The sequence below is a fragment of the Nestor notabilis genome, unplaced genomic scaffold, assembly GCF_000696875.1.
Source record: "Nestor notabilis isolate BGI_N333 unplaced genomic scaffold, ASM69687v1 scaffold33, whole genome shotgun sequence".
Taxonomy (NCBI): Eukaryota; Metazoa; Chordata; class Aves; order Psittaciformes; family Psittacidae; genus Nestor; species Nestor notabilis.
In genome coordinates, this window is record NW_009922133.1 from 96,624 (window position 1) to 122,103 (window position 25,480).

The 25,480-nt window shown below is 36.3% G+C and overlaps 1 protein-coding gene across 1 annotated transcript in view; it reads left to right on the forward strand.

Annotated features, from left to right (window-relative positions):
- Nucleotides 1-23,285, forward strand: part of LOC104403353 (ERC protein 2-like) — a gene marked incomplete at its 5' end in the record, with an annotated part of 105,955 nt that extends 82,670 nt beyond the window's left edge. The window contains one exon of the mRNA XM_010011460.1: nt 23,121-23,285. Within this exon, the coding sequence (XP_010009762.1) occupies nt 23,121-23,285 (165 nt within the window). The remainder of the gene's footprint in view (nt 1-23,120) is intronic.
- Between the last annotated feature and the right edge of the window lie 2,195 nt (nt 23,286-25,480).

Here is a 25,480-nt window from a genome sequence, read left to right on the forward strand (position 1 = left end):
TTAACTCTTAAATTCCGGTAATGCAGATACTGCTTTCATGAAGACAGCCGTGCCTGTACAGTAAATGGTGCATGTTCTGCATCTCATTTGGATCTCATGAAACTGTGGGATATGATATGTTCAAGCTGCTGGTCTGAGAAAGCGTCTCAAATCCATAGTCTTTGTATGCACATCAGACACTATACATATGGTAAATGATAAACATACCATATGGGATTTGGGAAGTTAAGACTATCAAATTCCTCTCCCATTATTTTTTTCTTACATGGTATGGTCAAATCAAAAACATATTATTCTTCACATTATTAAGGGGTTATGTTTGTGGCCCCATTTATAAGGTTACAAAACTGATCACGCTTTAAGCTTTCCTTTGGCCTAAAAATTTTCCTGGTTACACTCAGGTTGTCATTTAAAAAAAGAAAAAGAAAAAAGGTGTGCTTGAAGTTTGCAGAAGTTCGTCCAATTTTTGAATTATAGAGTTCTGAAAACTTCACATGTAACTGTAGCCAAATATTACAGCTCAAACCAGCTGAGTTTAAGGTTCATTTTGAAAACTCAGTTTTCGAGAATTTTATTGTATGTATTGTGAAGACGTTATTTGGAAAGAGTAGTTGCAGTTCTGACAGTCTTGTGACTAATATTCAGTTTCATGATAGATTTACATTTTATGTTACCTTTGTGGACCGGAATAACTTAGTACCCTCAGCCGAACTGTCAGGTGTTTATCTAAAAATTACAAATTTTGTATGTTGTTCTTCACTTACTTTCACATGACAAAATTCTTTCAGTCTTACCCCGAAATTGGAATTAGTTATGCTACTGAAAAAATGTGAATTTGCAATAGGTTCGTAATTCATCTTTGAACTCTAGTATTGAGCAACCATTTACCTTCAGTTTCTTACAAAGAAAGTGGAAAAGCAGTGACCACAGTGAACTATGGCAATAGGAACCCATGGGTATTAGAGAGGAAAACAATGCTCCTTGAAAAGGAATTGAGGGGAGGGAGAAGAAAGATTTTGTTACTCTCAATGCTGCATAACCAACCTAATTTCTCTTTTGCTACTTGTTTTGAAAGCGAGGACTGTACATCCTGAGTGCATTGGAATGCAGCTCTATTATTTTGTCCCCTTCCCATGGTAAGTCAATAGCTGAAACAGATTAGAGAGAGGGACTTTTTCATGCTACGTGCATCTCTGTGGTTGAACTCTCCCTGTAGGTTGGCATAGACTCCCCACCCCCTCCTTTTTTTTTTGCATGTGTGTGTGTCCAAGTAGGTTTCTGCTGTAACTGAGAATAAAAAGCTGGAAGTACGTTTTCTTTGATGTCTCTCTCTCAGATTTTCTAAATGAAAACTAGTTTTTCACCAAAAGATCTGCATGAAACTCGTAAGCAGTAGAGATACAGATTTGTAAACATGTGGAAGGCTTCTGCGCCCTCCTACTAGCACTTCTGACACTTTAGCCCAGTAAATAGACATTTCATCAGAGAGAGGACTCTGAAAACTGTATGGGAAAGAAGAGTTAGACTTTAATACTGTAGTCTTGGTTGAAGGGTGATAAAGGTTTCTGAAGAGATATGGAATACTAAAGATACATGGGGTTTATATGAAATGCCAGATTACCAATATACAGGCTTTTAAAAAGAATTTTTTAACTTACAAAAATACCTACTGTAAACAATGTAAGTGTCTATTTACCTGTGACAGCACTAGTTAGGGCACAAATACAAATCTGTAGCTTTTGATAGTGGGGTTAATTCTGTGCAGTGTACTTTGCTGAGAAAGTTAGCAGCTGAATAGAAGAATCAGGAATGACATCAAGAATCAAGATTTCTATCTCATGCATCATAAACTGATCTCATCAGTTGAGATGGGAATGTAGCACACTGGGTGTAAGCTGTCCTTTTTCTCATTGTACTTATTAGTTAAAGGTACAATCTTATGTTAGAAAGGAGATAAAGATACACATTTGTCTCTAAGGTGGGTGAGACCGTATTCCAGAGTTGACTGGATGCCTTAATCTTGCAACCTGTGGACCAAAACTTTTATGGATGGGAGCCAAAAGATTTGACGCCTTGGGAAATCAAAAGTAGGTATGTAAAAGATGGGCTTTTGGGATTGTTTATCAAATAGGAAGTGACTCTATCTCAAGGGTTCTGTGGGGGTATCTACTTTAGCCATGGAGCTGACATATAAGGCAATCTCTTAATTTTAGCTGTTTTGTGTTTAATTTTTTTCTCCTTTTCCAACCAGGGGTTCAGATTACTCAGCTGTATCCCTACTCCAAAGCCTTGTTATCAGTTTTGTAATGAAACCCTATCATGGGAATTTTATTTGACCCATCCACTAGACGTGTGGCTCAAGAGTCACAGTCTGGAAACCCATTTCACATGCAACCAAAATGTGGCTTAGGATAAAAAGGATAAGCAGGTGTAAGTATTTTTTAAAGACAGTAAAAAAACCCCAACTCAAACAAAGAAACTCATAGAACTAAGCATCTCCTGCTCCTAGCAAGCATTAATTTGGACTTGAAGTTTACCTGAGCTAAGTCTGATCTTATTAAAATTTTCCCATTAAAATGAAAGGAAATCTCACTGATTTAATTGGCTCTTCAATTATGCAGAGCAGAAATGATAATATTTTTTAATATCTAGAAAACAACTTTACAGGAAAAATTATCTGGTGACAAATCAAACAGCAGTTAACTGACAGATCTAGAAGGAATGGTAGGCTTAATACAACATTTGGTGGAATCTGCACTAATGGAATTGTTGAGAATTTTTTCATAGTCTTTATAAAAGGTAGAACTAATGTTTTAATGAAGTTTAGGGGAACAGTGGTTCCCAGAATGACCCCAAGACAGGGGAAGTTCAGGTTAGATATAAGGAAGAAGTTCTTTGCTGTGAGGGTGGTGAAAACAGCTCCATGATGTAAATCACTGGTTGCTTGTAAAGGCTGAGAATAAACTCTAGACATCAAGGCCCATAATCCATCCAGCTGGTGTCATACTTTCTGAGGAAAGAATCCAAAATGGCAGATCAATTGACTTTGTTTCATGAGCCATCTGAACTGTGGGATTGTGTCTTTGGAGACAAATGGCTTCCTGAGATTTTTATATAATCATTAAACTTCAGTAGGTAATTATGAGTGTAATGATATGCTATATATACATTTTAAATTCCAGTGTTGTCAAGGAAAAATGTGCATGCATTAGTTTAACATATTGTGATTTACAGTAGGGCATTTCTATCCACATTACTGTATACCAGAGAACCAAGAGTATCCGTCAGTTCTTATCTATCTACTCACAGCTGTATTTAAGCAACTAATACACGTTTATATAAACAACCTGATTTATAGACAAAGTTGGCCAGTGAGAAGTAAAGTTTTTCTGAAGGGTAAGGAGGTTTAGTTCTTCTTTGTTCTTCTTTGGTTTAGTGGGGAGATCACAAACTTCCGGCTCCTGTAGTTTCTTTTGGTGTTCAGTGCTAAGCATTTTACTCTCCATAATCCTTGCGAGACCTTTTCAATTTGTAATATATTTTGACTTTTCCCAAATATTTATTTTATTTCCATGAAACAGAGAAGTGCTTTTAGTACTTTTATTCTAGTTACTATCATTAACTCTTTGATAGTACAAACTCTTTGGTAGAACATAGAGCAATTTGACTTAAATTCTTACATATTTTTTTTTCTATTTTTGAATCTTAAGCCTCTTCACTCTATGCAAAAGAATGATTGAGAATGTTCTTCCAGATATGAATCCTTCTGCATTTCTGTGAGCACTTTTCACACTGATTATTTATTTATTTATTGCAAAATCTTGTTCCATGTAAGGTTATACATTACATTAATAATGCTCTGAGGCTGAATTAGTGTAACCTGTGTGACATACCTGAGTGGGCTTTCGATATTTTACCAGAATGAATATTAAGAGTGTGAGCCATGCACAGCAGCAGCTATAATTAACATGTCTGCAGGATTTATGAGTAGTTCCTGCAGCTTGGGAACTAGTTCTGTAGTTCTGTATCACAGCTACCCTCTGTGGGTATTGATATAGTAATTATGCCTTCCTGATGAATTGAGACTAAGTTGGTGGCAGCAGTGTTTTCAGAGAAGAAATCACTAACCTTGACATCATTCCTGTCCCTCTCTCATGCAACTGGAACTCCTTAATCTTTGCACATAAGAACTGACACACTGGATCAGATAAGAGAAACATTAATTAGTTTTTATGTACTGGTCAGCAGAAAAAAACTTGAAGTAGAATAATACAAGAATTAGCTAAAAAGTAAGAAGGGGCAGAGTGGTTTTTCCTCAGCGTACTGTCTCAGATTCTACTGGTTGGTTGCTTTACGGATCTTTTGAGCTGGAAATAGCATATATTGTGTCATTTTTAGAAGTCATAGAACTTATAATCAGTAAAGTTTTAAAAACTTTTTGGCACTCATTTTGGTACTGAGAATTACCACAGATCCTTGAGCTATGCAGCTTAAAATGTAATTTTAAGTTTTTCCTTTTATGTGTTTTTTTTAAGACTGTTGCCTAGTGATGTCCTTAAGTGCACATAATTCTTCAGTTGTGAGAAATAGCAAACAATAGTTTCCAGTTCACCTTCTCTATAGCATTTATTGTCTCTTACTTCTTTTTTAATAGTGCTGAGAAGTCCTGCTTGAAAGTCTGCCTTTTCTCACATCAGATAGTTTTAAGTTGCTTCTCTTTCTTCACTGGGAAAGTAGGGTCTTTTCAAATTATTTTTGGCAGATCTGGAATGTTTTTTCTAGGTTGTTTTTTTTTTTTTTTTTTGTGTGTGTACATTTAATGCTAGAAAATAAGGTAAACAGATATTTTAAATAAAAATATCATAGAAAACAGCTGAAAGGGATGTGAACGTATCTTTTAGTGCATTCATAGTACTAAGTGACTATAAATTATACCACTGTTGTTTGAGAGAAGTTTGTCTGGCTTGCTATTAGTGACCTTTGTAATAACCTTGTTCTGGATTCATTGTTCACAGGTATTAAAAGATTTCTTTCATATCTTGACTTAGTATCTTTTTCTGGAATTTCAGGCAGTTATTTCTAGTCTTATCCACATTAGACATAATGAACTGATTTTTTTCCCTCCTCCTTTGTTATGGCCTGTATCTGAAAATACAGATCATGTTCCTTAGTTTTCTCTTCTTGAAGTTGATAGACCCTGATTCTTTCAATCTTACTATAGAGGTTATGTTTTCTAGTTTTCTTATTGTCCTCGTTGCTTTTCTTTGTAGTCTTTCCAGTTTATTCACATCTTTGAGTGGATAAAATTGGATCCAGTTCTCCTGCTGAGATCTTGCCAGCGCCAAAGAAAACAGAAGGATTACTACTATATACACATCTTTCCATCATGTGTTTTTTGCAATAACATGGCACTGTTGACTTGTCACCTTAGTGTCTTGATCCTTTTCTTTAGTAGAAAAAGACAACTTCTTAATCAGTTATTTCTCTTCCTGGATTTGTGGAGTTGATTAATGCTGCTGAAGTTTATGACCTTGCTTTTCTCACTATTACATATCTTTTTTTTTTTTTTTTTTCCATTTCGGTTCTCAGGTTTGGGAAGGTATCTTAAAGTTATGTTTTGGGTTTTTTTCATACTAATGCTATCTGCAAATTTGTAGTCTTAGTATTTGTATTATTAATAAGATAACTGAATATCATATGGCCCTGCAAAATATCCCATTTTTTAAACATCCTTCTAGTTTAACAGTGACTTGTTGGTGGCTTACTGCAGTTTCCCAACTAGTCTGGCATCTGTGCTATGTTATTTTCATTTGGATCGTATTTTTCTTTTACTTGCTTATGTGAATATCTTGAGATTTGTTACTAAATATGACTGCTGCTCTTGTCCTTCAACGAAGCCAATTACTCCATCATCTGAAGAAATTTGATTTGTTTGACATAACTTCTTGGGAAGTCCCTATTGATTCTTCTCGGTGTTTACAAACAGTCTGAAGCAGATTACTTGTTCCAGTAAGGCTCAGAATCAAATCTGACTTATCTATAACTCTCCAGTCTTCTTTTTTTCTGTTAAGATCAAAATTGTATTTGTCATTCCCTAGTTTCTTGGTATCACAACTGTTCCCCAAGAGGTCTCTAAAACACTTCTGTTTTCAACAGCACTGAGATTTTATCAGCCATTTTTATTCCTAGTACAAAATTCACTATAGCTGATATGAAAACATTCTAGTATTCTGTTACTTGTTGGGGTTTTTTTCGCCTCACTAACAATGAGGTTTTTCCTTTCCCCCACTTGGTGCTAATTGTACTAGCTATTCAGTCAGTGCTACCCTTAGGTAAGGAGTAATGTAAAAGAGCATCAACCCTTTGGTGGTCTTGGCGTAAGCATTTAATAAATTTACAGATGTGTCAAAGAGAGTAAGCTTAATAGAGTTAAGCCTCACACATTCAGTATGGATTTAGTAGTTTTATTAGTATGTGAGTTTATTCATTACATTCCTTTAAAAGTTTGCAAATGAACAGGATAATGCCGTCTCCTCTGCTGTAAAATACTTGGACATTAAAAGTCAATAGAATAGCAGAGAATACATTTCATAATTACAATAGTTAAAGATCCCAGTGGGGTTTAGTATCTAACAGCATCCAGTAACTTTAGCACAGACAGGTGGTAAAGGATGGGGAAATACAGTTGTAGCCTCAGGCAGATACTCAGCTCATGCAGCTGTTTCATGCATTCTGGCAACATGACTCAGTTAAAATCAAATAACATTCCTTATGCCAATATTTCTTACCTGCATATGAAACCAGTTGTCTTTCATTTTGCAAAAACATGATAATTCAAAGAGCATTAAAAAATGTACTGTTTCTCACACAGAATTTATATCTTGCAGCTGCACACTAATCCAAGTGAAATGGAGTAGAGTTTCACTTTATCAGCCAATCATAACTTTAAACTGTTTTTACAATTCATCGTACAGTTTTTAAAGCCAGATTTAAGTCTGTATATGAAAAATAGTCTACTTGATGTATGAAGCCATAGATTAGTCAATATGTTTTTAAAGAAGTACTTCAGTAACAACAGAAAAATGGCTTTAGAGAATTCACAGGCTAAACTCCGAATGATACAAATGGAATGTGTTATGCCATCAGTACGTGTGAAAGGGGTAGCTGAAAAATATAGTTAATTTGCTCAATTAATCTCTAATCCTGGTACTCTTTTACAGCTGTCGTATTTAGATTATTAGCCTATCCCACAACATTGGGATATGGGAATCGTGAACTTGTTTAGGTTGGAAAAGACCTTTAAGATCATTGAGTGCAACTGTTCACCCAGCACTGCGACATCCATCACTAATCCGTGTCCCTGACTGTAACATCTACACGTCTTTCAAATACCTCCAGGGATGGTGACTCCACCACTTCCATGGGCAGCCTGTGCAATACTTGACAGCCCTTTCGGTGAAGAAATTCCTGAAATTCTGCCAGTGACACCAGGCTCGGAGCCATGTATTGATCTGCTGGCTCCTCTGTTTCTTCCCTCTTATTCCCTGCAAGTGCAAGGATAGGGAGAACACTTGCGCTCCTGATCCTTTAACCACTGGTCCCAAGGCCCTGGGTGCTTGTTAGCCTTTATATTTCTGAGAGCAGTTACTTGCCAGGTGGAAGACAGGGTGGCTCTGTTGTGTCTGGGTAAAGCTGAACCTGTTCATTATTTCCTTAGTTGGAATCATGGAAGAAGATGAACAAACAGTTAAATTCCTTCTTGTGACTAGATATGCTATGTAATATAGGAGATTATCTTTGTCCTCCCAAGACACTGCTGAGAATTCAGTTGTACTTCTGTACTGGGAAAGTGTCGTGTTGGTTCCTATGTCCTATTTAATCCCTAAAAGGGATTATTAGAATTAAAGAATTATTAATTCCTTGTATTAGGAGGAAAGGATGCAAATCATGGTAAGACGCATGCTCAGCACTTCTTGTCACAGGCGAATTCTCAGGTGGTGGTGAATACTCAGTCTGTGGCATAGATTTGGGACTGAATCATGTATCCAGAAAAATGCTGCATACTTCATCTTTATCTGAAAGTGTCAGGACAATCATGAGATTGATTTGGCCTTTTTGTCTAACTCGGTAAGAGATTTTTCTTGGGTCAAGATTGTGTTTTAACAGGAATTAAAGGACTAGAAAAACTTCAGTTGCCAGTAATTTAAAATCTTATCTTTCACACCCATATTATTTTTAACATTGTTTTAGTTCTTAAGCAATCTTTTTATTTTACACAGGCTCAGATAAATTTGTTTTAATATGTGAAAAGGGCTTTTTGTATTCTTAGAGCGGTTTGGTACATCAGGAATTAGTCATGACTGTCATGATCTCCATTTACACAACACATTTAAATATACTCAAATGTGGGAACACCCTCATGTACTATTTTACTAACAAGCTCTTAAGTATGACTTAGAAATGACAACTCCTAGGAATAAAAGCCTACGCAAGTTTTGCATCTACTCAGTCCTTTAAAATTCTGTTTACTATTCCAGATTAATTTTTTAATTGATGCTAGTTATGATATTTGTCTATTTTTGCTGTCATCAAGCTGTTAAACATATTACTATTTGGCATTTTTGTATGAATAATACTTTTCCTCTTTTTTAAAATAACTTCCTCTTATAACAACATTTTCTGGAAAAAAGTCAAGAATACTTAAATACCTTAAACGGGTTTTACAAGTTAACAATTTTGCTATAATTCTTCTTCAGGCTACCTCTGGCTCCATGGATTTAAAGCTATCAGAGTTTACTGTTTTGTGAAAAATAGGTTTTACTTTGTTTGGACATGCTTGTCATAAGTTTCTCAGTATATCATTATCCTATAAAACCTCCCACTGTCAGCGTCTGGAAGGAAAAAATATAGTGTAAACTATAGAAGACCTAATGGCAGCTTCCTGCCAATGTTCGTTCTTGAATCAACAGCGTTTGTTTTTGTTTTTGCTTTTGTGAAAATATGTCACAATCTAGTCTTTCATATAAGTTTGCTAGTTTTATTTATCAGCCTAGTAGAGCATATATCCACATCTTCTACTTTCTCCTATTTTTTCTTTTCATTCCATGATATCTGTGTTTCTGGTCATACCACCAGTGAGTGTTTGCACACATAAATTATACACCTAAAAACACTCATCACTAGAAAATTTACTGCTTCTAATATCTTTCTCATGAACAGTTGTGTTTATTTCTGAGTTGACTTCTCTGGTAAAGACAGCAATGTTCTTAGCTTTGGTTCAGTTCTTTGTTTTTTCAAGACTCTCATTTTAGATATTACAGTGTATATGGGAGCATGTGGGCTTTTAACCATAAGCCTGGGCTGGGAATATTAAAATAGTTTTAGTTTATAAATGCAACTCTGAGTAAGAATAATAATGGATTGCTATCTGTATCAACTATACTGCTTCTACCCCGCTGAAGTCAAGGGCAGTATGTGGGAGCAGAATATATCCTCCTGACAGAGGATATAATTGGCTTTTCTTTTTTCTCTCTGAAACCCTATTTGGAGAAGGCGGGAGGCAAGGAGGAGGAGGTTGCTGTCGATTCAGATAAGGAGCTCAAATCTTCTTTCCTATGTCCAGGAAACTTGTGTTATTTGGTTTTGGAAATCTTTTATCTTCTGGGCCTCTTTTTGGCAGTTTAACTACTAACTCTACTTAATTAAAGGAGAGACAGATACTATAGATACCATCTTAGAAAAGTAGATGCTCTTCTTTTTTTTAATATGAAATACTTTTGTAGTACTACAACAACATTGTAATTAATAGTTATTTTTATTGTCATATGTTACTGTGCATTTATAGCAATGAAGGTTACTCTTTTGTAATGGCTAATTTTGCTTCCTCTTGTAATGTAATACATTACATGAAGTATTACTACATCTCATGTAGATGAGATACATCTCAGATTAAGCTATATTTATAATGCAGTACAGTATGATATCAGTTATTCAAACAATTTATATGACACTAAATTTGTCTGAGTGGCTCAGTTTATATCATGAGGTGTCACTTTCAGACAGGAAGACATGTACAGCAGGGATACATGTACAATTTAAATAACCAGGATCATAGTGTATTTAGGTTTTTTGTTGGCCATTACATGCAAAAAGGTTATATTTCTTTTTTTGTTCACTTATAGAAAGACTCTTTACTACTACACTATCACATGAATTTACTGAACAGATGTCTTATTATAAGCCATTACTTTTGATCTTGTCGTGAACAGTAGATTCTAGGTAAGTGGCACCAGCTCAAAAATACACCCCAGAATGAAAAAGCCAGCTTACAACAAGAGAATTGTTGAGCTCTAATTTTAAGAAATAATTTTATTTATTCATTGTAACAGTGTTTCTTAAAGGGAAAAGAATTAAACCCCTAAGTTTAAGGTTCCAGCTCTCTTCCTGGATAAGCAAATATTCAAAGCACATCTTGTATGTATTTGCTTACCATTGTTGTCTAATTTTTGTGTGTTTTTTCTAGCCCAAGAAAAATGGACAGATACAATGAGTTTGCATATCCATGTTTTCATTTTATTTTATTTCATTTTATTTTATTTTTTACTGGCCTTGAAACACTGTTTTTCTCATTATCCTTTATACCAATTAAGATCAAGAAAAAACCAAGTTTCAATAAAAAATGCTTACAGTTGTCTAAGCTGTGCTGCCTAAGTCAATGAGAATTATTGAAATCTCGCACAGTCTGTGTAGAGATTTTGCTTTGTAGAGGGGTTTCCTGTGGAATTTATCTCAGAGAGGGGAAGGAATTTAGATGTCATTTACGTGCATGTGTGTGTGCTCACTGAAGTGATTTTGAAGGTCTCAGCGTGCATCAAGAAACTGGAGAAATTAGATATTTGGGAATGGAAATTGGTGGTCTTCCAGGCAATATTGGATCTAAAAGTGCTAAATCCTTTAATAAATAAACCTTGATTCAGATTGGAATGTCTTGGCTTGATCTTAAAGGTGATACTGTGACGGACTTGTAGCTGTTGACTAGCCTTAAAGATAATTATCTGCACATTCCAATCTTGTTCTGCCTTCAGCACTGCCTGAGGTCTAAATGGAGCAAATGTTATTTCCACCAGAAGTATATTATATTTAGACTATGTTCATTCCTAAACATTTAAAAAAATATTTGCAGCTGACTGGAAATACAAAGAATAAAGTAAGTAACTATAGAAGTTGCTTCTTAGAGTCCTGTGTGCTTCACACAGGAGCCATAATTTCAGCCTTTGTAGGCAGTTTCCTCACTATGACATCATATGTTGTGAGCACACCATTACAGTTGGTGTTAGTATTTTCGTTGGGCTGTGGATGAAGAGTAAGTTTTTGCTGAACATTTTGGAGGTGAGATCTCTTAAAACACATAATATGATGCTGAGGATTTTGCTCATAATACAGATCGGATGCTCCACAAATTTCATTTACCATGTCATGTACTGGAGCTGATTTGAGAGACTGAATAGCCCATCTGAAGCAGTATAAATATAATTTAAGACTTAATGTTACATTTCTGTATCAAGAACCTTAAAATGGATGGAAATGCTCTTCTGCCTTAAAAACTGCATACTTAATTCATAATGCATAACTGCTTACTTAACACATGATAAATCTAAGAATGTTTTGCTTTATGTTTGCTTTGTAAGTTTTACCTGCACAAGGAAAATAGAAATTTGATTCTTTAAAGGACTTAACTGCTGGGTATAGCAGAGACTTCTGCAGTAAAGTTTGTCTGTGGGACAAATGCCTGTACAAAACTGGAAAGAAAACAAGCATTAATTTATAGCATACTATGTAAATGTGTATGTTTGTAAAAGCACTCTAATATAGTTTTAATGTATCCTCGCTTGTGGGATTGTGTGTTCCTTGGATAGGGACTCTATATCTTAAAAAAAAAATAAGTACTTCAAATGCACAACTTGATGTGGACAGTGTCATCTCTGTCCTCTGAAACCAAGCGCATCTTTGGATGAGAGGGACTTAAGAATAATGAAAGAGACGTCCTGATGAGAAATATTATATAGAATATGAACAGTGCCAAGGGTGTTAGTATACAGTAAAGGTAAAGCAGATTCAAAATACAGTTCTCATTAAGGCCTGTTTAAGCCTCCCAGCTGTAAGTTTTGCAAGTCCTGTCACTGAGCTTGTCTTCTTAATGCTCATATATTTTGCCTTGAAATAGAGTGAATAGTATCAAATTGTAAATCTGCATGTTTTCTGTTTATACCCTCCTGCACTGATGTCTCATTTGGGAAGAGGCTGGAGAGACTAAGAATGAAGCCAAACTTTTAGCTGAGGCATAAATGGCAGCTAGTGTTAGTTAAGGATTCTGTTAATACTTTTTTCCTTTTCCATCTGGTCAGAAATACTGTTGTTCTCATCAAACTCTGCTAATGCATTTTGCCTAGAAAAATATTTATAGTTGTATAAAACTTAGGCTTTTATATAGGTGCCCATTGCTTTGGTATCTAAATAATGTTCATACAAGGACAGTTACAACAGTAAAATCTTCAGCAAATTTCATAGAGCAATTACTATGGTTGCCCAGTTCAGGCCAAGGCTTATAGTACAGTTTCTCCCGGTTTTCTTATTTTAAACTGGCTGTTACTTTATCTATGCAGAAATTTTTTTCATACTACCTATAAGTGGAATTCCTGCATCTAATGAGGCTGCCTTTCATAAGGATTTCTGTTGTAATATGAAGTGCAATTTAGGAAGCATGAAAGCTCTATCTAAATATTGACAGCTGCTGTTCTTCAATATTTATTCTAGCAGATGGCAAAAACTGTGTATAATCACTAAATGAGAAAAGCTGTCATATGCCAGTTGTTGAGCATATAACCCACAAAAAGGCTGAGCAGTAACTACTTGGTAATAGTTGAGAAATCAATTAACTTCTGTAGGGAAGATCTGAGTATTTTAACTGTCACATCTTTGGGCTGAGAAGACAAAAAGGCAAAGACATTTAGTTCAGTGACTACTGACCAGAATATGGAACTGCAGGAGAGTAATACGGAGAAATGTTTCAGTGTGACCAGCAGGTTGAGAACATGAAGTGGAAGAGGGAGAGCAGGTTCAGCAAATTCTGGGAGCTTGCTAAAAAGGCAGCTCTGTGATATTTATTCCATCAGAAGCCAAAAGGGACTAGAGCAGACCTAGAAAGTTGAATTGCAGAACATCAGAGTGGGGAAGTACTGGTGAACAGTTGTAAGAGGGGAGAAGCCACTGAATTCATAGAACGGACCTGAGCACTGTTTTCTATTGCCTTTTGCTATTACTCTCTTGTACCCGGTACATGTTGGGATAAGTACTCTGAAACAGTATAGTGATAAGCTGAATAGAGGTATAAGTATTACAATCTTTTCTTCCCCCCCCGCTCCCTTTTCAGTCTAGCGAAACAGAAGCTATCACTCAGTAGAAACGCATTACCAAATGCATATTTTGGCTACTATATCACTAACTGAATGGAGACAAACAAAAAGTGTAGGTGCTGGAGCTGAGAGAGAGTATTTGCATTTTTATACTTGGGCCAAACTGTCACAAACCAATGTGACAGAATTAAAACCTTTGTTTTCTTTGTAGCTGAGGCAATAGTTTAAGTGACGGCTCTTTTTCTTCATCTGGACATCCTCACTAAACCTTGTTTTGGTTCAGTGATAGACAGTGTGGTTTGGTTGCTTGGAAAAGAGCAAGCTCTGTGATTCAGCGACTTTCTCAACAATGTTTTTATTTGTTGTTAACTGCTGTTGTACTTGACAAAGAGATAGAGATGAATTTTTCAGGAGCTAACCTGGGGTAAAACCGTTGTTAGAAAGTCTCTTTACTTCGTCTTCCTTCCTTCAGATAGTTACTGAGGAAAAAATTGCAATTTCAGAATGGTATTTCTTAGGCTACCTTCCTACCTTGTCAGTGTTCTCTTCCCTGCCTTATTTTCTTCTCCCACCTCTGTAATCACAGTGAGCCGTTCCCATGAAGTTTCTTTTCTACATACTCTGTGCGTGTATAATTCTGCACATTCTGTCTCTTTGCAGCTTTGCTCTGCAGCACTGCATGCTGTCTGTGCAATTATGTGTAAGGGTCTGTTTAGTTGCTGCATAGTTTCCTCCTGAGCTGGTGTGCCTGCAGCATCGTGGAGACTTCTATGGGCTCTGTTACTGCCTTCTCAGCTTTTGCTGAGTGCTGGCAGCCCTGCTCTCAGAGGGAACAGGCTGTGCAAGCACCCTCACATCTGGCTCCCTTTTTGCACAAGTAGTATTTCCTGAGCCTGTTGTTGAGCTCAGTTCGACATCCTGCTCCTCCAGCACTGCTTCTTCCTTCCACAGGGAATTTCTCTCTAGCGTGTTGATTGAGGGGAGGCACTGTGATCTGTGACTGATTTATCCAGAAAGCTTATTACTGTGTAGTAGCTGTGGGGATAGTTTCATGAACAGGGGGCTACTATTCGAGCGAGATTTCTATTTAGCACTCTGCAAATCTGACATGCTGATTGTTAACTGCCTTCATGGAGGAATTCCTGAGATATTTTTGCTCCATCATGTGATCATTCCTAGCTTATCATGTGTTAATAATGGAGTCCAGTTGTCAGACATCTTGTTGTCCCCTGCAGGCCTCCCCTGACTGTCCTGTGGGCTATCCTATCCTGGACAGACTCATAAGCACTTCAGTTCTGTTCCTATTGACTGATCTCTTCCTGAAGTGACCCTCCAAAGCAGCATTGGTTTTTGTTTGCTTGTTTTAATTTATCTATCTATCTATCTATTTATAGAAAGAAAGATTTCCTTCTAAGGAACCATTTTCCCCAGATAAGTACTGGAAATGACACAAAATTTATAATCTTTAGAGTTTAAGTGCAGCTTTTTTGACCTATAAAGACAGAGCACATATTGGTAAACTTGTGTTGCTTATCTTCATACCATGTCTGAAACAATTAGTCAACTGTTTGTAGTCCAGTTCCACTTGGTCTGTACTTCCCTGTGGCTGTGGATTAACTTGAGTAAGGATTGCTATACCAAGTATTAAGATTTTTCTTGATAAGAGTTATATGCAAATGGATGTGCCAGGGCTAGAACGTGGCTCTTTAATGTACAGACATACATGACTTTTCTTAAGACTATTTATGTAGCTGATACTGCATTATATACAATAGGAATTAATTTTAGTTTTTAAGCATGTAGCATGTCCGTGCCACTGTGACTTTAGTGCCAAGCCAATGAAATATTGCATAAATAATTATATTGTAAAAATGCCACAGAATTAAGTAAACAGGGAAAGATTATATGCATTAAGAGCATAGTGCAGATACATTTAGTGCTCATGTGAACACAATGTTAAAAGTCACAGTGCTGAAGATGGTATCAAATTTCTTTGTTGCAGAAGCTATACCATGTCACTAGTTGCATGAATCTCTATTTATCTTGCTGCTTATTAGTATTATTTAGCTTGCGGCAAAACTAGGTAGGAAACTCTATTTTCTGAGGTTTTCCACATAAAACTATGCAAGAATTGTCATACAATAACGTTTTCACTTTAATAAATCTGACTTGCTATTTCACAATATGTAAGCACATTGTAGTGTTTGGACAAACTCTTATGGACATAAATTACCTGTTTGCAGTAAGACTTTTGCATACCATGTGCATCTCTGCTGCCTTTGGAAATATTCTAAGGGAGAATTTCTAACTTTAATATATTGGGATTATGGATTAAAAGCAGTGGGGAAGTAGCTTTGTGCTGTGTAACCTAGCAAGTGTGCTAAGAATCAACTTTTGGCAAGAAAACTCCCAATTTGCCCTCTCTCCCTGAAGTTGACCTGGTGGATGAAATAGTAGATGTGTGTATGATTCTAGGCATGCCTTCTCCAAAGATCAACATTTGTACACACTTTAGTCACCTTTTATACGCAGTGCTATTGACATTAACCAGAGAGGCCAGTCTGACAGCGCTGTACTTTAACACCAGCTAAAGAGTTGCTCCGCTCTACTTGCATGGTTTATCTAAAAAGACTCAACACTGAAATCACACAGTGTAATTGTTTTCAGTGTGTAAGAGTTCTCTTCCAGATACAATATCCTGTAGAACAATGGAGTATCCTACTGAAATCAACATATGGTCAATAGCTAATTCAATTAATTTTTTTTATTTTATTATTATTATGGAAACATTAGGTTGAGCTCTGTAATTTATCAGTATATTATATCTAAATCTGATTTCATTTGCACAACTATCAAACACCTTTAATGATACTTCTGTAATTAGGTTTTCACAGTATCAGATAAGTTAGAGCAGAACTGAGGGCACCAGTCATTTAAAGCAGTCACAGACTTGCTAAGATGAAGCTTAATGGAAAAGGAGAGAAAACTGGTAAGATACATCAAGGAAATAACTAATTTTCAAGCTAGAAGAACAAGTTAAAAAGATGCTGCTTTTGGTAAAAAGAAGTGGAATTGAACAATTGCTCAGGCGCTTGGTCTTGTTTGCATTATAGTGCATGCCTGGGTGACATTCAGCTAGAATTGAATGGGGCTGACCATGAGCTTGATCTTGTCAGTATGAACTTTACGTTGGACAAAGAACATTGTTGACCAATTCTTGCAGCACTTTTGATACTGTATCTTTATTGACATGGTCTGAAATGTTGTTTTATTCCTAATTTATATAGCACTGCGAAATCAGAATTTGAAGTTAATTACTCCATGTATTTTGCTGCTGAGGGGAAGATTTTCATTTGGGGTGAAACATTTCAGCTGCATTTGCAAGGAGTATTCTGCTATTTTGCCCAGCCTTTTCAGTTTTGCAGGAGGTCACATTTACAATTTGACACTGGGTTTTTGTACAGTGCTTTCTAGTTAAAACTAATTGAGAATACTGTAACTGGAGGCCACTTGTGTTTCACAAAAGGCTTAAAATACTTTAAATCCTACTTTATGTAATAAAGTAATCTCAACAAGGTTTCCGATTTCAAATTATGGAGCATGGTATCCCATTTGATAATTGTGCTGTTGTGTTCCTATGGAGATGGCGAGCCATTTCATGAGGATTGCTATTTCAATACTACTGGTAATTGATGTTGTATTACCACTGAATTGCTACTTGATGTCATTGGGCCCTATTTGCCTTGTCTGTTATGATTTAAAAAAAAACAAAACAACCCCAAGTTGAAAATGAACCATTATCCTGGATTTTATAAATGTTCTACTTAATTTTTTGTCAAGTTCTTCACTTATGATGTTTATTTGAAAGCTTATATACATTCTAGAGTACGCTTACTTTTTTCTTCTCTGATAATATCCAAAATTGTGAAAGACAAGATGTGTCTAATTTCTTCGTTTGTAAAGGCTCAGAAGTATCAGCCTCCATAACTATACTGGTTTTTTTAGACCTGTTTCTGGGGTTTAAAAGCTATGATGGAAGAAGTCAGAGGTGAGGAATTTGGCTATGGATGACAAATGGGATGGGAAGAGAGTGGAGGGGGAAGTGACAAAGTTTATTTCAATGTCTTGCAAAGCTCAGTATGACACTTTGCTACGTGTGTTTGCTTGTGTGAAAAACACCTTTGTAGCAAACCTGTTTAGACAGTTGTACACTGGAGAAATTCCCATTAGAAACATAAAGAAACAGGGTATTTACAACCATCCTGCGGGACAATGTAGGCAGTTTTAAGAGCAATAGGTCCACATGACTCGTGTTGGACCTCCTGTAGGTGTGTAACTGAATTAGTCATGAGATAGAGTGGTTCTCTGCGCGGCCAGTAGCCGCTGGTGCAGGATCCTGGGATGCCTGCCACTCATCCTCCAGTGTGCAAAGCATAGGCAATCCATTAGTGTAAAAAGCATCTCCAGCCTGTGAGTGCAAAGAGCTGGTAAGTGGATATTTATGCGTACAAATCCAGGTTATTACCTGTTTTCCCTCATCTCTGTGAATGTGTTATCTATGTCCTTTTTATTCCAGTGACAGAATAAATAGTAAAGCCACAGAGAAACTTTAAGGATTATAATCTTTCCTTTTTTGCAATCTCATGCTTAATCATGGGGAAACCCCCCCAAATATAGTTTCTATTAAATTAATCTTCGCAGAACTGGAGATAACTGAAATTTATGTAGTGTAACTTGGCAAAAAAAGAAAAAGAAAAGCATTTCCTTAGGAAATGGAAAAAAAAAAGAAGCAAGAACCTTTGAAAACAACTGGATGGATTTTTGTGCTGACTGATGACTTATTACAAGAATGCAGCTCATATAAACCTGTACTGGAAAAATTTAATTGTTAAACCTTTTTTTTTTAATTATCTATAATGGTTAATATTCTTGTATTAAAGAAAAGCGAAGAATTTATAAGTAAATAGTAGGATTTATTTTACTATGTAAAATTCATAAATTATCTGTGTGTACTAACAGAAGATAAGTTTTTAAAAAAGTTAGGGAGTTTTGTATAGCTACTGATACTTGAAAAAGTCAGTTAGGGAGATCCAAAACTCTTGTATTTATCACCAATATCATTGCTAAAATGAAGTGCCAACCCTTTAAGATAGTAATACTAATAATACTAACCTTGACTGCTGGCCAGTTGCCAGCTGTTCGTCATCCTGCAGAAATATATTATACTTGACCTGAGAAAACATGCAATTGTCCTTCCCCCTCCTTATTCCCACAAACTGGAACAGTGTTATGTTAGCATGAGTTGTGCTGAGCCGAATCCAATCTGGAATTAAGAATGCTCCAGGGCATTTTTAATAAACTGTCATTCATTTGAACTCTAACCTTCTTTAATTTGCAGAATCTGGTAATGCAGCTGTATACTGCAGCCACATTCATTTCTTTTTCTTTTCTTATCTTGGTGTGAAATGCTCCTGATAGGATTTGAAAATACGAAGCTGCAGAAGTAGGAAGTGCTCATTTAAAATAGACTCAAAACTAAGGAAGAATTTTAAAATTTGCTGGGGTTTTGCCATTCCAAGATGTAAATTTAATTCTAGTAGTGACTTTAATAAAATCCTTGAAGTGCTGGGGACAGTTAGACTTTCTGAAAGTATAAAAGAAAAGGCTTCTATTAGAAAATCTGAAGGATAAAATGAGGCCGTTGCCTTGCAAAGGGGAAAACCCCCCAGTTAATAATGTACCCGGTGCATAGAGTGCTTACTAGCAAAGAACTTTGTATTCAAAGAGGTTCTCACAGTAAACTGTTTCATAACATGAATTCTTATTAGTTCTTTAGCTGCTATATAAATGGCAGAGTTTTTGATTAGAGGTTTTTAGCCTAAGAGAGAGATAACGGGGCGAAAAGGATCTCGGGCACCAAGTGTCTGCCGGGCTGGGTCAGGAGCTGCCCGCGGGAGCTCAGGGAGGTCACCTGCCTTCCCAGCAGGTGGCGCTGCAGGGCAGGAGCCGCGCTGCGGGGGGCACGGAGGGCCCTGGGGTACGCGCATCGCCGCTCGCCGTGTGTCCGCGCGGGAGCGTTTGGAACGCTGCTGTGGCCTTAGAGCGTGTTAGTGATCAACAGCGATTACTGTGCGAGACCTGCCGGTGTGAATACAGGGGTTAAGGATGCATCTGTGATTATTACGTGGCATAGATGCCTCAGTTTGGGACACAAACGGCTGTGTGAGACAGCACAGGTAACAGGGTCGTGAATGTGAATTTCGTCTTGATCCTTTGTGATGATCAGAGAAGTATGTAAATGTGTTATTGTTGACCTGATACCTCAGCAGGGGTCTCAGTTCAATATCTAGAGAGTGAAAAAATGAAAAAGAAACTGAAAAGCAGCACTTACTGATGCTTCGGAGAGGGATAGACTCCTGGACACACCTTATTTTCTAGACGAAGTGCCCCTAAAATGCAGCAAAAGGAAGTATTTGCCATAGGTCAGAAAGATAAAATTTGTCATTAGTACTACTGGTTTTATTCCCATTTCTTACAGTAAGACTAAGAGGTAATAAATGAACATTAACCCTTAATTCCTTCCTGGTATCATTTTAATTCTAATATCAAAGACAAGAACATGTGCTTACATTCAGAATTTGGTGTATGTTTACAATGCTCCCCCCCACCCCCAATTCTTCTATCTAGGTAATACTGCCTTCAGTGTTTAAAGTTTGTTTTCTGTTGTGATATATCTGCTACAGCTATATAATAAACATGCAAAGATGATTGTGTGTGCAACATCAGCATTCACGCATTCACATTTGATAGCAGTTGATTTAAAGTAAAATAAAAATCAGTTTCTTCTGCACATGCTGCCAGTTGAATCCTGGCTGTAGGTGCTGGTTAGACAGTTAACTAGGAAAACATACAACTCTGAACTTGGGTCATACTCAAAAAGTGAAGGAAGAACTAGCTGGCAAATATTGTGTAAATGAAAGTATAACTTTCAAGTCTACACGTGTTAACGATTTGTGGTTTGAAAAAGTTTTCATATTTAAATTTTTAAAGGTTTTTTCTCTCTCCTTTAAACTTTGATCTCTTTTGGCTGGTAATACAAGAGTATGTTATTAATATACATTAACAAATCCACAGCTTTGTTTTCCACAAGTCTTTAATTCCCTGAAATGTTTTAAAATGTAACTGATGTGATACATCAGAATATAGGTGACTATTCAGTCAGTCAGCAGGTTGGGTACTAAATTCAGCTGAACCTGGAGGAAAAGGAATGCAGTGATACTGAAGATATGGAAGTGCTATTATTCTGCCTTCCTATGTTCTCATCTGCCAAACAAATCTCCAAGTGCAGAGTGACTGGGTGTTTAAAGATACTGTCTCAAAGCAAGAGTCTTTATGAATGAATGACTTTGCAGTCTTGAAAGCTTACTACTGTTTCCATTAATGTATATTGCCTGGAGTTAACTAGCAGGGTGGAGGCTCAGCAGAAACTACGAGCAGTTTTTAAAAAACACAAGGATGAGCCTGAGAGATAACCCAAGAAAACAGGTAGAAATACCATACTCTGGTTTAGTAGTTGAGCCTTGTCCTTGTTGGAGACAGCATGGGTTTGTGTTCTTGTTCTCAAACAGAAAATGGAGTATCTGGTGTTATATTAGAAATTAAGTATATTTTTAAAGAAATATGATCTCTCTCCTTATGTATTTTTTGGGGCTTTTTTTTTTTTTAATAATCCCCCCCCCCCCCCCCCCCCCGATTTAAATGCAAATCCAGCTTTTTTATTTCTTTATTTTCCTTGAGTGTATTTTCTCTTTGCTCCTTCTACTGTGAAAGTTCACTAGGTAGTCCTTTTACAAAGGTATCTAAACCTTTCATCTTTCATGGTTTGTTTTAGTGGAATCTTGCACCTGCACGGACTCTGCTGCGTAATTTTCACTCCTCGCTATTTCATTTGTATCAGTATTATGCTGGTTTTACTTTCTGGGTGGAAGGTTGAACATCAGTAGTTTCAACGCTATTGGTAATTCTGATTCTGCATTCATGATTACAACTTCTTACACATGAAGGGTGTCAGATGTTTTCTTGTATTCCATTTATCTTATTAGAATATTTATTAAGATGCAGATGCAGCTGCTGTAGAAGGGGTAAGTAATCAGTATATAATTTTCAAACAGGGTGTGAGTACTCATAATTAGATGAAGACTGCATTATTAATTTTGCTATATTGAACCTGTTATATAGGTTTTCAAATTGAAACAACAATAATGTGGCTTGTAAACAGTGATTGCATGCCATTAGAATTTAGATAACAACAACAAACAAAAATTAAGCATGAAATTTGAAAAAAGCATCTTCTTTTCTCTGTAGCCACACTGACATTCACTGATAGCCACAGTGAAATATTGACAGACTTTTCAATACACTAGCAAAAGTGAACACTTTTAAATGGCTTGCATGACATGAACAAGTGTTCATGTCTTCCATTACATTTTATTCAGATATTCTTCCTGAAGTGTTTACTAATTTAGAAGATATTAATATTTGGACAAAAGAGGTGAGAAAGAAAATACAGGAAATAGGACATCCATTATTTAAATCATTAAATCTCATAAAAAACTGAAGTATATCTGTTATTTACTTGCAGCTCTTAATGTAAACTGTATCATTTGAATAGCGGGAAATCATACTGGTGTCCTGGTTACCAGAGACTATTCATGACCCTCTAGTTCTGTGAATATGATGATTCACCCCACAAGTAAATTTCCTGCTGCCAGACAGGTGTCTTTATGCAGTCTCCATTCTTTAGTGTGTTCTCTAAAGAATGTGATGGACCATATCATACACTTTTTTTTGGTTTTATTTCTGAATTCTGTTTTCCGAAAAGAAGGTTTGCTGAATTCCTGCAGTAAGCATTTTATCCTACATCCAGTTGACATTTACCAGTGCTAATTGAAGAGTGGCATCACCCACACTTTCCTACATTTCGTACTTCAGAGATTCTCACAGTTGTAAATGAGGAAAATAACTCAATAACTCAGTTATCACTAAAGCAGTAACAGATATTTAAAGTTCAGAATCGTAGAATAATTTGGGTTAGAAGGAACCACTAGAGGCAATGTGGTCTAAAACCCTACTTCTAAGAGGAATATCTTTGAAGTTGGATCAGGTTCTGTAGGCTTGCTTCAGTCAAGATCTGTTACCCAAGGACTGGCGAGCCTACAGGTTCCCAGGGCAACCCATTCTGCACAGAAGGTTGTGTGCTTTTAATGCAAAATATATCGATTGTCATGACCAGTTTTATATTAAAATAAATACCTATATCTGCATCTAAAATTTCTGGAATTACTATTATGCTGAGTTACCACTACCCTGGATTTAAATAATATAAGTGGCATAGAAAATATTTATAAGTTGCGTCTCTATGTGGCAGTGGCCCAGGTTAAATAGATTTCTGGTGATCTGTTTTAGTTCTGTTTTGTATAAATGATGCTTGTTACTCAATGGATTCAGGGAAATATTAAGATTTTTTGGTATTTAAAAGACTATTTTTGTTCTGTTTGAAAACAGCTAAGACAGGAATAGATTTGAACAGCCATTTATCTTCGTTCCTTCTGTGTAGTTTTATTTGGGGTTTTTTTTCCCCTGTATCTATACAGATTTAAGACTTACTTACTGTAAAGAATATAGAGCTTAAAAAGTTCTCTTTCTTAGGTAGAAGAGCTGATGAATGCACTGGAAAAGACTAGACAAGAATTAGATTCTACCAAAGCACGTCTTGCCTCAACACAGCAGTCTTTGGCTGAAAAAGAAGCACATCTGGCTAACCTGAGAATAGAGCGAAGAAAACAGCTTGAAGAAATTCTAGAAATGAAGTAAGTACATTGATTTCTCTGATTTCTAGAAAAATTAAAATTACTGCTTTTTTGCTATGAGAAGGGGTTTTTTTTCCTGGATTTGTTTTGTTCTATTTGTGTGAAACTAAGGACTTCTAATAGTATAAGGCTGTTAAATTTTTTTTAACATATGGAAAGTCTTCATTTTAGAAGTACTCGACAGTTGACACGAGGAGTATTTTTTGAAAGCTGTCCTTTGTTACATGCAAATAAAATATCAGCACAATATAACTTTAATGAGAAATTGAGAGTCTAAAGCCCCATCTACAGTGGGAATTCTATGTTGGAGTTTCTGTTAGTGTCAAATCCATGTAAAGGGTTATTAACTTTATGTGCATGGTGCAAAGTTTACTGCATTGAATTTGTTAAAAAATCCCCAAACCCAATTGCATACACATTATCACTATGTATATGTGTAGAGAATGAAGGAGGAGGATAGACCTATAATTTAAATCTAACCTCCTACCCACAATAAAGGTAAATATCTGTAATTATGGGATGTTAAAGCTCTGACATGATCATTAAAATCTGCAAAAACGAGTAAACCTGTTGTGACTTGGCTAGGCTGGTGTGTAGTTAACATTCAACAAAGAAAATTCACGGTTGTAATTTTGAAAATATTTTATTGAGGGAGTTAAAAATAAAGCCCAAACGCTTAAGCCATATATAACTTCAGTTAAATTGTAGATATTCTTAAATTTAAAAGGAAGGTAAATAATCAGAAAAAATTGTTTTAATAATGTTGTTGTAAATAAGACAGATTGGAAATGGAGACATATGTACTAGAATTTCATAAAGGTAGGTTTTAAGAATGGCTGACATGTGGGTGCAGAAATACTGCCATAGAAGCACAGATGTTTCCAGTGAAATCAAAAGAACTTCTGCTTTGACTTTTATGAGGTCTATATGTATTAAAAAAATAGGAGCACGTATGAATTGGAGTAGTATATGGCATTATGTTCTACAATAGATACGTATTTTTTTTAGTTTTCTGTTTTTCTTTTGTATGCACATATTAATACATGTATGATGCTCATTGCCAGTATATTTCATGGAGTCATCTTTTCTGTATAATGCTTTGGTCTGTTTCTTTGAGTGCGTGCTTGGTTTTTGTCCAAATGGTAAGATTTGTTTTTCATTTTTGATTATAATTATCAATTATTGAGTAACATAAGAAAAAAAGAATCGGTATCTTTAATTCTCTTACTATGATTTCTTTTTAGTTGGGTACACAGAACCTCACAGAAAAACTGTGAAATTCTGGGAAGGGAGTTTGGCAAGAGCTGGTGAAGTTTGACTTTGGTTTTGATAAAAGCTGGTCCATTTATGAATAAAGGGTGGTGGTACTATGGTGAAAGACCCAGTATCAGTGGTCTAAATTAGAAATATTTTGGAATTTTAAATGAGCTATAAACATACAGTGTGCTTTTAGAGTATACATTTGTAAAGTAAAATAGTAACATCAGAAGAAAATTTTAAATCAGGAAATCAAATGAAATTAGTAAAGATTTCTAATTAAATGTGTGTTGGTTTTGGGTGTGGGTGTAGTGTGGGTGTTGTTTTTTTTGTTTGTTGCTTTTGCTTTCCTGGAGCACCTCTTCTGTGAAGACAGGCTGAGAGAGCTGGGCTTGTTCAGCCTGGAGAAGAGAAGGCTCTGGAGAGAACTTAGAGTAGCCTTCCAGTACCTCAAGAGGCTGACAAGAATTTTAGATGAGGGCTTTTTACAGGAGCATCTAGTGACAGTAAGAGGGGGAACGGCTTTAAACTGACAGAGGGAAGATTTAGATTAGACATTAGGGAGAAGTTCTTCCCCTGTGGTGTGGTGAGGCGCTGGCACAGGTTGCCCACAGAAGCTGTGGCTGCCCCATCCCCGGCAGTGGTCCAGGCCCGGTTGGTGCACTGGGAGCAACCTGGTCGAGTGGAAGGTGTCCCTGCCCGTGGCAGGGGGTTGGAACTGGATGAGCTTTAAGGTCTCTTCCAACCAAAACCATGATATGATTCTATTAGGAAATGTCTTTTAGCAATAATTCAGATATTTCATTACAGCAGTTTAATTTTTGATATTGCTCACTGAAATAGGTGTATGACAAACAAACTTCATAAAACTGCTGCTGCTGCATTACCACAGAATATACTACATATAGCATTACTTTTTCATCACCCCTCCCCCCCCCCACA